This window comes from Myxine glutinosa, chromosome 6, assembly GCF_964187855.1.
Source record: "Myxine glutinosa chromosome 6, kmMyxGlut1.1, whole genome shotgun sequence".
Taxonomy (NCBI): Eukaryota; Metazoa; Chordata; class Myxini; order Myxiniformes; family Myxinidae; genus Myxine; species Myxine glutinosa.
This window is the reverse complement of record NC_136266.1, coordinates 18,574,053-18,590,941: the sequence shown is the minus strand read 5'-3', so window position 1 is coordinate 18,590,941 and position 16,889 is coordinate 18,574,053. Positions and strand designations below refer to the sequence as shown.

General features: G+C 45.0%; 1 protein-coding gene across 2 annotated transcripts in view; it reads right to left on the bottom strand.

Annotated features, from left to right (window-relative positions):
* Positions 1-16,889, bottom strand: part of LOC137429631 (formin-like protein 2) — a 220,863-nt gene that overhangs the window by 145,520 nt on the left and 58,454 nt on the right. For both annotated transcript variants that reach the window (XM_078779657.1, XM_078779658.1), the window contains exon 5: positions 689-762. In XM_078779657.1, coding sequence (XP_078635783.1) covers positions 689-762 — 74 coding nt within the window. The remainder of the gene's footprint in view (positions 1-688; positions 763-16,889) is intronic.

Below are 16,889 nucleotides of genomic sequence, written 5' to 3'. Positions count from 1 at the left end.
GCTATGGTTCCCAGAATGGGTGGAGCTTTGAGGTTTTGTCTTCTCTGCAAGAACAAGAAGAAGAACAAGAAGAACAATAACAACAGCAGAGGGCACTCTATGAGCAGCGTCTGCGACGCGGCTAAAAAAATTAATTGAGGTGAATAGAAGTGAATGGGTTAATAGGGGGAGCGAGGGTAGTGTACAGGTCTTGGATACAAGTACAACAGCATCTAAGGCCATCATCAATCAGCACAAAATATATAAAGCTGGAAATATCGATTGCTCAAATCTACCACATTGAGTACACGATGTTCTCGTTGCAGGACAGACAGTGAGGCTAATATTACCACAATGCAATGTGGCTCGTAGTGCATAAAGGTAATTATTCTGCAAAAAACTGCCATCACCTGCTTCCTGATGCCCTCCTGTCCCCCATGAGGACCATACACAATGACCAACCAACCCCCGGGAAAGCTTCATTGGCGCTCCCACTTGAACATTGCCCTCACGACGCTATATCAGCAGTGAAAATCCACTTTCCTGTGTCAATGCTTTATCATGTGCTTGTTGTTCATGTAAAAATACACAGATGTATCTTGATGCCCTTACCCCACATGTGCTGAATGTACAAGACAACAGCCTTAGGCACTGAATAAAATAAATTAATAATGAAATTAAAAACCTATTCTGATGCACTCATTCTTACCCAATGTGGTTGGTACGTAGAGAGATTTCTATTTCTCGAAGTACGCGTGTAGTTTCTTGCACACGTCTTCTCAACTGTTGAAGGAATCACAAAAGCTTAGTCATATCTCCTTTCCATTGCGGTAAGAAACAAACATGACGCCTCAAACTTGCGGTTCTGCCGAAGCATTGTGGGAATGTTCAAACTGGTGTAAAGTAGACTAGTTATGTCATTAATACATGTTCAGTACAAGTATGTGGTTTCTGTGTAAAAACGATAAAGTTTATGTTGAAGTTGGTTTAGGAGCTGAGAAGTGAGAACCTGTGATACCTCCCCCACAGCAACATGTTGACAAGCTTCACCTATGGTCCCTTTCATCAAGTCTGACTAATTCCCTCCCTAAACTGTCTGTTGCTTTTAATAACCATTTTCACTGACTCCACAAGCCCCAGAAAATCATCCAGAGGAAGGCAAAAGCAACACCTTGCGGCTGTGCGCGAAGGTCTGAACTGTAGCTGTGCTGATAACCACTGGACCTGCCCGAAACCACACACGACCACAAGCATGTCGTTAGCCGGGCTATTCTGGGAAAAAAAATCCTCCAACTTAGGGTGTATACCCATATTCGTGAAGCTTTGTTGGTACCTTTTTAAAAACTAACAATTCTATCGGAAACTACGCCTTGTACTGATGCTAACAGCCAATACAAATTATGATAGTTCATCCAAAAATATGTCAATTCTTGATAGTGTCCTCAAATAAGTATTTGAACAGTGAAGTCAAATTTGTTATTGCTATTACACTATTATGAATTTTGGGGTAGGGGCATATATAGATTTAGGTAGATCTGCATAGGTAGATACTCCGATGATCGTGGGTAACAAGAACAATTTCGATGTAAATAAGTAGAGGACCTGTCCAGCCCGGATGTCGGATAAGTTGGATATGTGTCCCCGTCATGAGGGGGCCGGGCATGTTAAGTAGTTGTATGGATTATGCTAATTCCCCGGTGTGTCATTCCCTCTGTGATCATACTTGTGTCCCGTATGGCAACACACCATAGACATTAGATAGGCCCACTAGTTGCACCACACAAACACACTAATTAATTCCCCCCTAATAACAAAACTCACCGGAAGCCAGTTCGGAGTACTGCCGATGGGATACCACCAGTTACATCACCACAAAGCAACAACACTCATTGATCAGGCAGGCTGATGCCACACCCACCTCACGATGGATTGGCAAGAGGGTTTGATGGGCAGATCACACAATTGGTCGAGGGAGGGCCGGTGACGTCAGATGATGAGCGACAAAACGACTCGCAAGCCGGCATTTTCCCCTTCTCGTGATGGATCCCGTAGCGAGGGGTTGCATTTTGGCTTTGTCAGCGGCGACGTCCCCGTTTGTTCCCTCGGCTGGACTGCCTCTTGCGCTGGGACCTTCTCCTTGCCCTAGAGCTCTTCTCGTCCTCGTGCGACGCTCTTCCCTCCTCCTCTTGCTACCTTCCTGACGCTGTCCTCTGCCCTAGTCTCGTGTCCCTCATTCCGGACCTCGCGAGGAAACGATATCAAAGCAGCGGGCTCCAGGCAGCAATCGGAGACGCCACCGGGAGACGTGCCGAGTTTTTGCAGACGGAGAGCGGCAGTTTTGCCAGGCAGAAACGGCGTGTGGGCGAGTGCTGCTTGCCGCTGGATCACAAGGCCGGTGTGGCTGAGATGCCGGTGAGGCCTACAGCGTGCGAACGAGGTGGATTGAGGCCTTCCTCTGGCCAACACCGGAGTGCGCGCTCGGACTGGACGATCGCTGCCAAGGCGCCAATCGAGCTGAGTGCACGATAATTTACACATTTGCTTTCTTTCCTTTTATATTCCCATTTGTTTGTGTTTAAGTCTGGTGTGGAGACGTCCCGATTTAGGATATTTAGTTACCGGCGCGTTTCGTTATTGGAATCCGTGGTAATAAACGTGTTTATTTTTGTACATAATTACGTTTTCGTTGAGTTCATTTCCTACAGGATCGGAGCTGCCGGCGAGATCGCTACAGGTAAAAGCTTCCCGCTTCTTCTTCCTACCTTCCCCCCGCGGATATATATAGTGAAATCCACCATTGATCGTCGCCTAATTAAGGCTCGTTTCCATCCGTGATTTCCCGGTCTTCACCGAGGGGAATCACATGACAATACTCAAGGAAATTTGGATTTGAGATCAAAAGATGAATATGAGGCAAGAGTAAACAAGGTCAGCTTTTATTTCTTGGTATTTCTATACATATGTTTTACCTTGTAGAACAATAACTTTTTATGCTCAGTCCCCCCACTTTAGGTAAGAATAAGTATTGGAACAAATTCAAAGTTAAAGTAGTACAACAGTTGTATTTATTTGTTTACATATCCCTTCCACACAATAACTGCATCAATTCTGTGTCCCATCGACATCAACAAGCTCTTGGTATCTTCCTTTGAGATGTTTCGTCAAGCCTTTACTGCAGCGACCATTTTCAGTTGTTTGTTTGTTTTGCAGGGTTTCTGATTTTAGTCTCCTTCTTCACCAAGTGAAATGCTTGCTCCATTGCAATTAAATCAGGAGATTGACTAGGCCAGTCTAAAAGCTTGAAATTTTTTTCCCCTGATGAACTCCTTGGTTGTGTTGGCAGTGTGTTTTAGGTCATTGCCTTGCTGCAAGGTGAAGCGCTGCCAAATGTGTTTGGAGGCATTTTCTTGTACATACAAACAACAACAGGCATTTTAAGGCCATTTTCCCTTCAAGAGCGGGGGTTAGCCTTGAAAATGACAATCATCAACAAGGGGAATCACATGACAATCCCCATGACAATCTTCTCCATTTTGCCCTATTTTCTGCATCTCCACTTGTTAACCCCCTTGCCCGCATTTCTTCTTCGACCATCTTCAGCCAAGTCTATCTCGGTCTTCCCCGTCCTCTACTTCCTTCTACATTCATTTCCATCACTCTTCTCAACCAGTCACTTTCATCCTTCCTCAACACATGACCAAACCATCTCAAACTGTTTCTCTTCACAGCATCCATCACAGACTCTATATTCCCATCATCTTTCACAATTCTTCATTTGTTTTCCTCTCTCTCAAAGATACTCCACACCTCCACCGAACCATTCGCATTTCCACCCTTTCCAGCCTTCGTTGCTGCTCTACGTTCATTACCCATGGCTCGCTCCTCTAAATCACAACACTTCTCACACATGCAGCATACACCTTTCCCTTCAGCTTCAACGACATTCCCCTCCTTGTCAGCACGCCACTCAGTTCCCGAAACTTCTTCCATGCACATCTCACTCTCGCAACCGTTGCCGAGTCTGATCCACCTTCTCCATTCAGCATGTCTCCTAGGTAACAAAATGTTTTTACACCTTCCAGTTTCACGCCGTCTCGAAGATCCAACTCAGCATTTCCTCCATCTGCAGCTCCCTCTGTGCACACCTTACACTTGAATGTAGCTGCCACACTGGTTAATGACCCTCTCAAACCACTACATTTTTGATGAATCCACTCAGCGCACATTGTACATTGAATGGAATTCACTCCGACACTATTCCTGCACACAGCACACGGCCACTTCCCAGTCCTTTCCACCTCACCACATGCTTTACCACTTGCCATCACCTTCGTTTTTCCGATATTCACCTTCAGACCTTTTGGCCCCGTACATCCCTTCCGCTTGTTCATCTTCTCCTTCAGTCCATCCATACTTTCTGCAATCAACACCAGATCATCTGCATACAACAACTCCCACGGTAAACCCTCTTTTACGTTCCGAGCCAGCACCTTCATCACAGCTACAAATAGTAGTGGACTTAGTACAGACCCCTGATGCACTCCCACCTTCACCTCAAACTCACCACAGTTCCCGTCCTTCGTCCTTACAGCTGTGCACGCTCTTTTTTACATTGCCATCACTACTCTGATCAACCATTCCTCCACTCCCAACTTCCTCAATGCCCATGTCACTACTTCACGTGGAACCCTATCGAATGCTTTCTCCAGATCAACAAACCCAAGAAACAACTTCTTCCTCTTCTCCATGTACTTCTCCTGCAACTGCCTCACAATAAAAAGCGCGTCTGTCGTTCCTCTTCCTGGCATAAATCCAAACTGCATTTCGTCAATCTTCACTTTCTTCCTTATCCTCCTCTCCAACACCTTCATTCCATGCTCCAATAACTTTATCGCTCGATACGAGCCACAGTCCAGAGGGTCACCTTTCCCCTTGTATAGAGGGACGAGGGTACTCGGTTCCCAATCCACTGGAATGCGGCCTTCTTTCACCACCAGATTGCAGATCTCTGTCATTCTCTTCACACCCCAATTTCCCGCTGCCTTCAACATATCTCCAACAACTCCCGTCGGCCCTCCAGCTTTTCTACTCTTCATTGCTTTTATCGCTTCCTTAACTTCCTTCTCGGTTATCTTCTCTGCCGGTCCTGAAACTGCGTTACTCTCTATGTTGCCATCCCATTCATTCTCTGCATTCAACAGCATTTCCATATATCTCTTCCATCTTCCTTTTATTCCATCTGGGTCCACAACGATTTGTCCCACTTCATCCTTCAAGCAACTCACCCCGATCACATCACACCTCTTTCGCTATCTGCTTTGCAATCCTGAATACCACTCTCTGACCCTCTTCCAAATCCAAGCATTCTCCTACAATTTTCCTACAAGCCTGGTGTTGGCTTAGCGGTTAGGGTGCTGGCTTGGGATACTAGGATCCTGGGTTCGAATCCCGGTCGATCGCTAATTTAACACCAGGGGGGTTGACTCAGTCTGTCATCCTTCCGAGGTCGGCAAATTGAGTACCAGCTGGCTGGTATGAATGATCCCAGTGTGTATCCCGGTTTAGAATAGGTACACCGTATCCCTGTGCATCTTAAGAGGCGACTAAGGGTTGGCGTCAGGAAGGGCATCCGGCCATAAAAAAAAAAACATTGCCTCAAACAGGGAACCATGATCGTCATGGGGCCCGCAAGGCTAACCCTCGCTATGGCAGGGAAAATGGCCTTAAAACGATCATTCATTCAATCATTCATTCATTCCTCCTGCGCCTTTGCTACCTCTTTCTTTGCAGCCTTCTTGGCTGCCTTATAACTTTCACGCTCTGCCTTTTCTGTCCCCGTACCCTTCGCCTTCTGCCACTCCTTGAACTTCTTCCTCTTCTCATCAATCCTCTTTCCAACTTCATCATCCCACCACCATGTTTCCGAGTGCCTCTGTGGTCCTTTTGTCCATCCACTTACCTCACCAACGGCTCCCAACAGACTATCTTTCATTGACATTCAACCACTTTCAAGCTCAACCACATCATCCTCTACCATACTCAGCCTCTCTTTTAATGCCTCCCTCACTGTCACCTCTTTCCACCTCCACACCTTCATTCTCGGTTGGTATTTCACCCGCCGAGCTCTCCTCACAGCTTTCACCCTTATGTCGCAGACAACCAAGTGGTGCTGTGAAACAGCCTCCTCCCCCGGGATCACTTTTGTGTCCCAGAGGTGCCCCCTATCTCGCCTACACACCATCAGGTAGTCAACGGTTGTCACAGACCCTTTGTTACTCCCGCCAGGGAGTAATGCATTCGCTCGTGTGTGTGTGTGTGTGTGTGTGTGTGTGTGTGTGTGTGTGTGTGTGTGTGTGTGTGTGTGTGTGTGTGTGTGTGTGTGTGTGTTTGGGAACAAGATATCTGGAAAAGTTCTGAACGGATTTGGATGAAAGTTGGTGGGATGATTGCCCTTGGGATATGGAAGAATTGATTACTTTTTGGTGAAGCTTTCCTTCTGTTCCGACTTTTTGGTGAAGCAACATTTCCTTCTCTGTTCTCATTCGTTTATTCATTCTTATTCGTTCGTTCGTTCATTCATTTTTCGACCACGTGTTTCTCCCCCATTTCCCCAGATAGATTGTCAAATTTCAACTCGTTATTTTATTGTCCATGCGTTATTGTTTTGATTATAGTTACTTTTGGTTTGAATTTCCTGTAACTTGTAATTATTTAATCGTGTTCTGCTCCTCGTGTGCGGCCTTGTAGTTGTACCCCCGTCGGTGTTTGTTATCTTAATCGTGTTTTGCTTGGCTCTTAGTTTTTCCCTTCTACCCCGAACATAATACTCTGTCTAACGTTCTAAATCCCCACCTCCCCCCCCCCCACCCCCAAAAACCACACAAACAAAAAAAAAACCAAAAACATTTATTTTCCTTTCTCCACGTGTACTGTTGACTCATCCTGTATTTTCTGTCCAGGTGTGCTGTTCGCCCCGCCCCCATTAACTCCTTGCCATCCACCGTTTGCCCTTCACGTGACTCTTGGTGGTCCCTCTCGGCTCTCCCCCCGTTGGTATTTTTGTGCACATAAGATTGTTCACGGTTCTGTTTAAATATTATTTAAATATGTATAACCTTTCCCCTTCAGTGTTTTACTCAGTGGTATTTTACAACACGCTGTTTTTCTTCCTATTTAAAAGGCTTTTCTCAATTTCCTCTCCAACTCATTCCACCTCAAAAAAAAGAAATTCAATATCTTATACGTCTCCCTCACTACATGGTCTAAATTCACATTCATTCCATCCCTCCTCCATCATTCTGAACCGGATTGCTAACTTGAAAATCACAACAAACCCAATTTGTTTTCAATGTTCATCTTTCATTAATCATCCACTTTCTAAACTCCCCTCTTGCCCCTCCCATCCAAATCCCTCCCCTTGCACCTACACTCCTAAACTCCCCCCTTGCCCTTCCCCTCCTAAACTCCCCCCCAACCCCTCCCATTCAAATCTCCCCCCATACCATTCCTCTCCAATTCTCCCTCCTCTCCCCTCCTCCTCAAAGCTGCCTCCTCCCCACTTCGTCCCCCTTCTCTATCTCATACCTCCACCCCCCCCCAACATTCTTCTTTCCTCTGCCCCCCCTCAAACAACCCCTCACTGTGCCTCATCCCTTCACCTTCAAACCTTTCATCCTCCTCATCCTTCCCTTTCTTGGAACTCTTCTGCAATCGCTGACACACTAACAACTGCTCTCCCTACCTCCCCCTCTCATCCTTCATCTTACCCTACTCCTCCCCTCCCCTGTCCTGTACCCGATGCTCCCCCTCTCTCTTCATTAACGGTATGGACCTCAAACATCCAGGGCCTTCGCTCAAACCTGACTGATCTCTCCATACAGGTTGCTTCTGACAATCCAGACTTGATCTGCTTAACAGAGACTTTCCTCCTTCAAGATGTCTCTGATTCCTTAATATCTCTTCCTGGTTACTCCCTCCTCCGGTATGATAGACCTGAGCCTCGGCCTGGTGGTGGGGTGGCTATCTTTATCAAAAACTCTCTTCCTCACTCTCCTTGCACTGCCCTCTCTCCTCTTCACCCCCAGGAGTACCTCTGGCTACGGCTTCCTCTCCGCTCCCACCTTTTGTTCATATGTGTTCTGTACCGTCCCCCAAACAGTGATGACTCCATCTACATTTCACTGTCCGACAACATGGACCAACTTCTATCCACTCATCCCAACTCTCTCTTCCTCATATGTGGTGACTTCAATTGTCATCATGCCACCTGGTTGGGTGTGGGTTCCTCTCTCACCAGTCATGGCACCTCAGCAAAGGACTTCTGTGACTCACTGGGATTGACACAATCTGTCAATTTCCCGACCCGGATCTCAGCCAATGGAGTATCTTCTCTTCTAGACTTGGTTATGACTAACTTCCCTGCTAATGTCTGCTGCTCTTCTTCTGCTCCAATCGGTTCTTCTGATCATGTGCTTGTCAAAGTGGACATCTCTCTGGCCATTCTCAGAGAGCCTCCTCAGCGTCGACGAGTCTGGCATTTCACTCAGGCCGACTGGGACGGTCTTCAAGCAGCCATCATTCGTCTGGATTGGTCTCCCATCTCCACTGCCTCTGACATCAATTCTTCCTGGGAATTCTTCCAAAGCAAACTGATCTTTCTCATGCACAGATTTATCCCATCTCGTCTTCAGTTGTCTTACCCTTCCTCCCGTCCATGGTACACTGAATCTTGTGGTGAGGCAGTTGCCCTGAAACAACTTGCCTTTGCCTCTTGGAAGGCTAATCCAACTGAAGGAAATCTCAGTTCCTTCCACCAAGCTCGGAACAAGTGTGTGTCTACCCTCAGGAGTGCCAGGAAGCACTATCTCTCCTCACTCAAGAATGAACTCTCAAACCTGTCTCCTTCCTCCAAATCCTGGTGGCGTCTGGTCAAATCCGTTTCTGGTGTTTGTTCCCTCTCCATCCCCTCCCTTACCTCAAATGGCCACACAGTTGACATCGCACGTGACAAAGCCGAATGCCTCAACTCTGTGTTTGCCTCAAAATCCTTAGTCCCAAACCCATCTCTCTCTGTTCCCACCTTTCCCAGTCGAACCAAACTGCTCCTGGACTCTGTGACCTTCTCTCCTGACAAGGTGGAGGAGTTTTTGTCAAACCTCGACTCTGATTCTGCAACTGGACCAGATGGCATCAGCCCACGGGTCCTAAAATCCTGCTCTGCCGCTCTATCTCACCCTCTCTCTGTTCTTTTCACCCTATCTTTTGCTCAAGGTCATCTGCCAGCATCCTGGAAATCAGCAAACATTACCGCTTTACACAAAAAAGGTGCAAAAACAGATCCTTGCAACTACAGACCAATCAGCCTGCTCCCAATTATCAGCAAAGTCATGGAATCCATCATTGCTTCGGATATGAAATCTTTCCTCTTCTCCAATGGCTTGATCTCTGATCATCAATTTGGTTTCAGACCAGGTCACTCTACTCTGGACATGCTGCTTCTGCTGTCTCAACAATGGATGGAGGTCCTCAATGCCAAACAGGAAATCAGAGCTGTCTCCCTTGACATATCACGTGCCTTCGATACGGTCTGGCACCCAGCTCTGCTCACCAAACTCTCCTCCTATGGTATCCATGGAAATCTCCATGCATGGCTTGCGGACTTCCTCTCTGGTCGTAGTCAACGTGTGGCCCTGAATGGATTTCTCTCATCTCCCCTTCCCGTTCAGGCTGGAGTTCCCCAAGGCAGTGTGCTGGGCCCTGTGCTTTTTCTGGTCTTTATCAATGATCTCTCCGACTCTCTGGAAAATCCTCTGTATCTCTTTGCTGATGACTCCACTCTCTGCCGCTCCATTCCTCTTCCCTCAGATCGGCAGTCTGCAGCCTCCTCACTCTCTGAAGACCTGGACAAAATCACAGACTGGTCAAACATGTGGAACATGTCTTTCAATCCTGACAAATCTCACACTCTTACTATGTCTCTCCGAAAAGATCGACTGGACAACCCTCCCATCTACTTTCTCAACAATCCTCTCCAAGAAGTTCTGTCGCTCAAGCTTTTGGGTCTCACCATCTGCCATGATCTTTCTTGGGAAAACCACATTTCCAAGCTGGCCTCCAAAGCCAGTCGCCGACTGGGCATCCTCCGTCGTGCGAAGTCCTTCCTAGGCACACCTGAGCTCCTCACCACATACAAGGCTTTCATCCGCAGCTCAATGGAATACTGTTCTCCCCTATGGGCTGGTGCTCCTGCCTCACACCTGGCTCGGCTTCACGCTGTTGAATCCAAAGCTTTCAGAATCATTGGAATCTCCCGCGATGAAGCTATCTCTGAGGGCCTTTCACTCACTCACCGCAGGCAGGTAGGTGGTCTTTCTGTCTTCTACCGACTCCTCTCCGGCCTTGCTCCCCCAGCTCTCTCTGTGCTCTGTCCCCCAAATATTCCTACAGGTCGCACAAGATCTGCCAGCCACCCTCTGATGGTTAAACTGCCGAAATCTCGGCTCTCTGCTCACCTTCACTCTTTCATTCCTCTTTTCTTCCGCCTCTGGAACAAACTCCCACACTCACTTCAATCACACTCCTCCCTCCAGGTCTTCAAAACAGCTGTTCACCACCATCTCTTATCTTCCCCCATCCAAAACCTTGATCTTTTCTACCCCGACTAATTCACCCCAGATCCACCTTGTTTGAAATTCCAACTTCTTTCCTGGAAGTCTTGGCAGTGTCCATATGTTTTATACCTCTCCCACCCCCCCCCCCTTCCCATGCCTCCCCCCCAAAGCCCTCTCCCTCCCACAGTTCTCTCGATGTCTCCATGTCTCTCGGTCCCTGCTCTCAAATGTTGTGTTTGTGTCCTTCCCCCTCTCTCCCCATCTTGTCTACCGCTCCCGATGTTATTTGTTTTGTGTGTCTGTTTGTCTTTCTGTGTGATTAATGTTCGCTCTTTCACGAGCCTCGATCTTGTATACAAAAAACAAAAACAAACAAAAAAAAAGCTCAGGATATTATTCCAGAACCAGGAATTTTTTTGGGGAATTTTTTTGTTTTCCTTTAAAAACCATTTTCTCTGCAATAATTGGACCGATTGAGAGCAAATTTTCACCACAGGAGGGACTCGGTCCATAGAATATTTTAATGGTAATTATGACATCACAGGTCACGTGGTTCGGCCGTCATATTATTTAGAGTGAAAAACACAAATCCAATTTTCTCCAAAACGCCTGAACAGATCGAGGCCAAACTTTGCAGGCAGAATCGCATAACCATGTCGAACAAAAAAGTCAGCGAGCATGACGTCATGCATCACATGGTTTCAGAGTTATGGTGTTTTTAGGCACAAAGCTCTTTCAAGAGCCTCGATTCAGTATACCAAAAAAACAAACAAAAAAAAAACCTTTAAAACCTAGCTCCTCCCTCATTTGTGATCCAATCGAGGGGAAACTTCACAGATCTGCTCAACATATCAGTCGACTAAAATGTCCTTTTGGAATTTGCGATAGGTCACGTGCTTTGGCAGACATCGTTAATTAAACGCAAATAACAAGCGTTACGCTGAGGTCCCCCGTCGGTGAAGTGATGCGAGTTGACAAAGTGGAAGACGCAAGGCGGCCATCTTGGATTTTGACGTGGCGACCCAATTTTCAATAGCGTTCTTCCTTATGCCTAGATACACCCACACACCAAATTAGAAGTTGGCACTTCGCTTATTTTTCAAGATATTCATCTCACAAGGTTCAGACATATATGGCGGCGGCCATCTTGGATTTTGACGTGGCGACCCAATTTTCAATAGCGTTCTTCCTTGTGCCTAGATACACCCACACACCAGATTAGAAGTTGGTCCTTCGCTTATTTTTCAAGATATTCAGCTCACAAGGTTCAGACATACATGGCGGTGGCCATCTTGGATTTTGACGTGGCGACCCAATTTTCAATAGCGTTCTTCCTTATGCCTAGATACACCCACACACCAAATTAGAAGTTGGCACTTCGCTTATTTTTCAAGATATTCATCTCACAAGGTTCAGACATATATGGCGGCGGCCATCTTGGATTTTGACGTGGCGACCCAATTTTCAATAGCGTTCTTCCTTGTGCCTAGATACACCCACACACCAGATTAGAAGTTGGTCCTTCGCTTATTTTTCAAGATATTCAGCTCACAAGGTTCAGACATACATGGCGGCGGCCATCTTTAATTTTGACGTGGGTTGCACCCACACACCAAATTCAAATGCGGTCCTTCGCTTATGCACGCACGCACGCACGGGAAAACCATAGTCCCCCTTTCGCTCCGCGGTGCGACGGGGGACAATAAAAACATTTATATCTCTTGAACCACTTCATTGATCGACGTGAAACTTCATACTGTAGTGGAAGTCATGAGGACTAACAAGTGTGCATAATTTGAAGATGATTGGATGTACGGTCTGGAAGCTAGAGGCTATTGAGTGAAGAAGAAGTCTTCGACAGTGGACGATTAATTATTTATCACTTGTACAGACTTGCAGGCATCGTTTGACACAATCTCCTGGGTTAATTTGAACCTCAAATAAAATTATAATTCCAGATTTGTCAATGGCTGAGGTATATTAACAAACGAATAAAACAGATTTGGCAAAATTCCAACTTTTTTTTTAAAAGATCGCATATTCACCCAGGGTTGTGAGGCTGAAGAAGAAGAACCCTCGCATGGGCTTCCCAGACCAAATAAATAATTCTGGTTCTGGCTCTGCGATCTTCAGGTTTATTACTCCCGCCAGGGAGTAACGCATTCGGTCGTGTCCGTGTGTGTGTGTGTGTGTGTGTGTGTGTGTGTGTGTGTGTGTGTTCGTATGTTCGTGTGTTTGTGAACAAGATATCTGGAAATGTTCTGAACGGATTTGGATGAAAGTTGGTGGGATGATTGCCCTTGGGATAAGGAAGAATTGATTAGTTTTTGGTGAAGCTCAGGATATTATTCCGGATCCAGGAATATTTTTGGGAATTTTGTTTGGGAAAGATTGTCTGTTTTTCTGCATTAAAGCTTTTATTCTTATTCTTAAATGCTGTTTTTCTGCATTAAAGCTTTTATTCTTATTCTTAAATGCTGTTTTTCTCCTCGAATTCCGAGATATATCAAAATTAATTATCTGACAGTTAGGGCTTACTTTCTTTTTCATTTATTGTTTTGGGGAGATGGGATGTTAAACAAAACGTGTTATTCCAACTTGACCCACGGCGGGAGTATGCGCTCTAGTGAGTGGCGTTCTAGTTGTAATACGTATTTGTTGATAAAAATGTATGTATTTTTGGAAAATGTATGGAAAGGAGAAGATAAAATCTTCTCCTTTCCTCTCCTATGCTTTCAACAACAAACAAACAAACAACATGCATTTTAAGGCCATTTTCCCTGCTAGAGTGGGGGTTAGCCTTGCTGTCCCCATGACAATCTTCTCCATTTTGCCCTATTTTCTGCATCTCCCCTTGTTAACCCCCTTGCCCGCATTTCTTCTTCCACCATCTTTAGCCAAGTCTTTTCGGTCTTCCCCGTCCTCTACTTCCTTCTACATTCATTTCCATCACTCTTCTCAACCAGTCACTTTCATCCTTCCACAACACATGACCAAACCATCTCAACCTGTCCCTCTTCACAGCATCAATCACAGGCTCTATTCCCATCATCTTTCGCAATTCATCATTTGTCTTCCTCTCTCTCAACGATACTCCGCACATCCACCGAACCATTCGCATTTCCATCCTTTCCAGCCTTCGTTGCTGCTCTACGTTCATTACCCATGTCTCGCTCCCATAAATCATAACACTTCTCACACATGCAGCATACACCTTTCCCTTCAGCTTCAGCCTATGCTTTCGTATGTGCATAATATGTGTATGTACGTATGTATGTATGTACGTATGTATGTGTGTGTGTATGTGCGTGGTAAAATGGACATATGTTTTATGCATCATGGTAAAATACATGTATTTCATTTATATCACACTTTGGGGATCAAAGTGTTGGTGTTATGTTAAAATTTGATGTGATGGTCGGTAACATCCGGCGATGACGTCATGGCTGACATTTTTTCAGGGCTCTGGTACCTCAAACTTTGGCACTACACATCTGGCCCATCCCAACACTCTCCACGGCCTCACAGCCAACATCGCCACCATGGTTTGTGGTGTACTGGCCAAAACGCCCGTGTGGTTTCCTTTAAGGGTGTAGTACTGGTGAACAGGTGATTTTTTTTTTTTTTTTTTTAGCTGAACAGTTTCCTTATAGTCTTATAAACAAGAATCATGCCATTAGAGGTCATAGAAGTACCCCTAATTATTGAAAAATTCAAATTTCAATTCAATTCAATATAATGTTTTGCATGAAATTTGTTATAACTTGGGAAATGCATCATTCTTTTGGGCTGAAATTTGGACAGGATATTCAGAATATCACTTCCTTTAAAATGATGAAGGCTTTTGTTTATAGGAGTAGCCATTGTGGATTTATTGAAGGACAACCAAGTTTTATCTGGTAATTGGCATAATTAGCTAATTAGTGAACATTTGACATAATTTCACAAAGTCCTCTCATCAGGTAGTAGAGTAACACATGTATAATACATGTACCAAGTTTTGTGTGAAAAGAATGATAGGTGACATAGAAGATAGAAGTAGAAATGTGTTCTTTGTTTTTCCTTGTTTTTTATTGAGGGTCTAATTTATGCAAATTATATGCATGTAATATGACAAAGAAGCGTTGAAACTGGTCTGAGTTAAAGCCAAGATTATATCTTTCAAGAAAAACTGAAAATTAGATATTAACTTGACTTTGTTTTTGTGTAAAGGCCTCTCAAAGGTACCTATGTAGTTTTCTCAATTTTTCACCAGTACTACACCCTTAAAGCCGTGGTTCCCAACCTGGGGGCCATGGTGTATTTCTCGGGGAGCCATGGGGTAATTTGAACCATACTAAAAATTAAATGTTGTTGTTATTTATTTTTATTTTTATTTTTCCTATTGCAGATTTGACGTTATGGCTTCTGGGAGTAAAAAAAGAAAGTATCTTGACAAATACATAAAGCTTGGATTCACGTCCATTACCGTGTCTGGCCAAGAGAAACCACAATGTGTGCTGTGTCAAGGTTTTGAGTACTGAATCCATGAGGCCATCCAAGTTGAAGTTGCACCTCGAGACGAATCACGCACAACATGCAAAGCAGGATCCCGAATTTTTCAAGCGGCATGAAATAAATTTAAAGCGACAGAAGTTGGATGAGGGAAGAGCTTTTCAAAAACAAAATGTAACAACTGTCCAGGCTTCTTATGAAGTTTCTCTTGAAATTGCAAAGAAGAAAAAACCCCACGCGATTGGGGACACACTCATCAAGCCTTGTACCCTTCTCATTGTCGAACAGGTTCTCGGCAAGGCAGAGGCTTGTAAAGTTGAACAGGTGTCTTTATCGAATAACAGTGCAGCGTCGTATCCGTGACATGTCGGAAGATGTGAAACAACAGATCATCAATGAGATTAAGGCGGCGCCTTTCGGCTTGTTTTCCTTTCAACTTGATGAATCGACCGATGTTAGTTCCTGCTCCCAGCTACTGGCATTCGTTCGCTATGTCAAGGGAGATTATATCAAAGAAAAATTCTTGTTCTGCAGTGCCCTGAAAACAACGACAAAAGCTAGCAACGTCATGGAAAAAATGAAGTTGTTCTTCAATGCGGGAGGAATTCAGTGGGAGAATGTATGCGGTGTCTGTACTGAATGCTCCTGCCATGCTTGGTTCCAAATCCGGATTCGAAGCAAAAGTGAAGATGCTGGCACCACAAGCGAAAGGAACCCACTGTATGATTCATCGCTACACCCTGGCTTGTAAGACTCTCCCTCTCTCATTGAAGAAAGTTCTTGAAGTCGTAATCAAGATTGTTAACTACATCAAGGCAGGGGCTCTCAACACCCAAATGTTCAAGGAGCTGTGCAAAGACATGAATGCGGAACATGAAACGTTGCTGTACTATACTGCTATACACTGGCTTTCGAAAGGGAATGTTCTGAACCGTGTCTTTGAACTTCGTGCGGAAGTCAAACATTTCTTGAATCTTCAAGGGAAACATGACCTCCTGCAGCATTACGGCGAAGAATTGTGGAACGAACGACTTGCTTATCTTGCTGACATTTTCGAGCAGCAGAACCAGCTGAACCTCAAGCTCCAAGGAAGAGCGAATAATATTATTCTTTTCCACGATCATCTCAGAGGAGTTGTTGCCAAGCTCCAAAACTGGCACACGAAAGTGAACACAGGAAACATTGCTATGTTCGAAAGAATATCTTAATTGCAAGACAGCATGGGAAAAGAGCTTGATCCCGTACTGAAAAATGACATTCTTGAGCATCTGCACTCACTGGAGTTAGAATTTCATAAGTATTTTCCTGATTTAGACGACAATGAGGCAAAAATTGTGAGGAATCCTTTTTCCGTCAACCTTTGCGTGGAGAGCATGCCGGAGGCAATGCAAGATGAATTGAATCTTCAAGGGAAACATGACCTCCTGCAGCATTACGGCGAAGAATTGTGGAACGAACGACTTGCTTATCTTGCTGACATTTTCGAGCAGCAGAACCAGCTGAACCTCAAGCTCCAAGGAAGAGCGAATAATATTATTCTTTTCCACGATCATCTCAGAGGAGTTGTTGCCAAGCTCCAAAACTGGCACACGAAAGTGAACACAGGAAACATTGCTATGTTCGAAAGAATATCTTAATTGCAAGACAGCATGGGAAAAGAGCTTGATCCCGTACTGAAAAATGACATTCTTGAGCATCTGCACTCACTGGAGTTAGAATTTCATAAGTATTTTCCTGATTTAGACGACAATGAGGCAAAAATTGTGAGGAATCCTTTTTCCGTCAACCTTTGCGTGGAGAGCATGC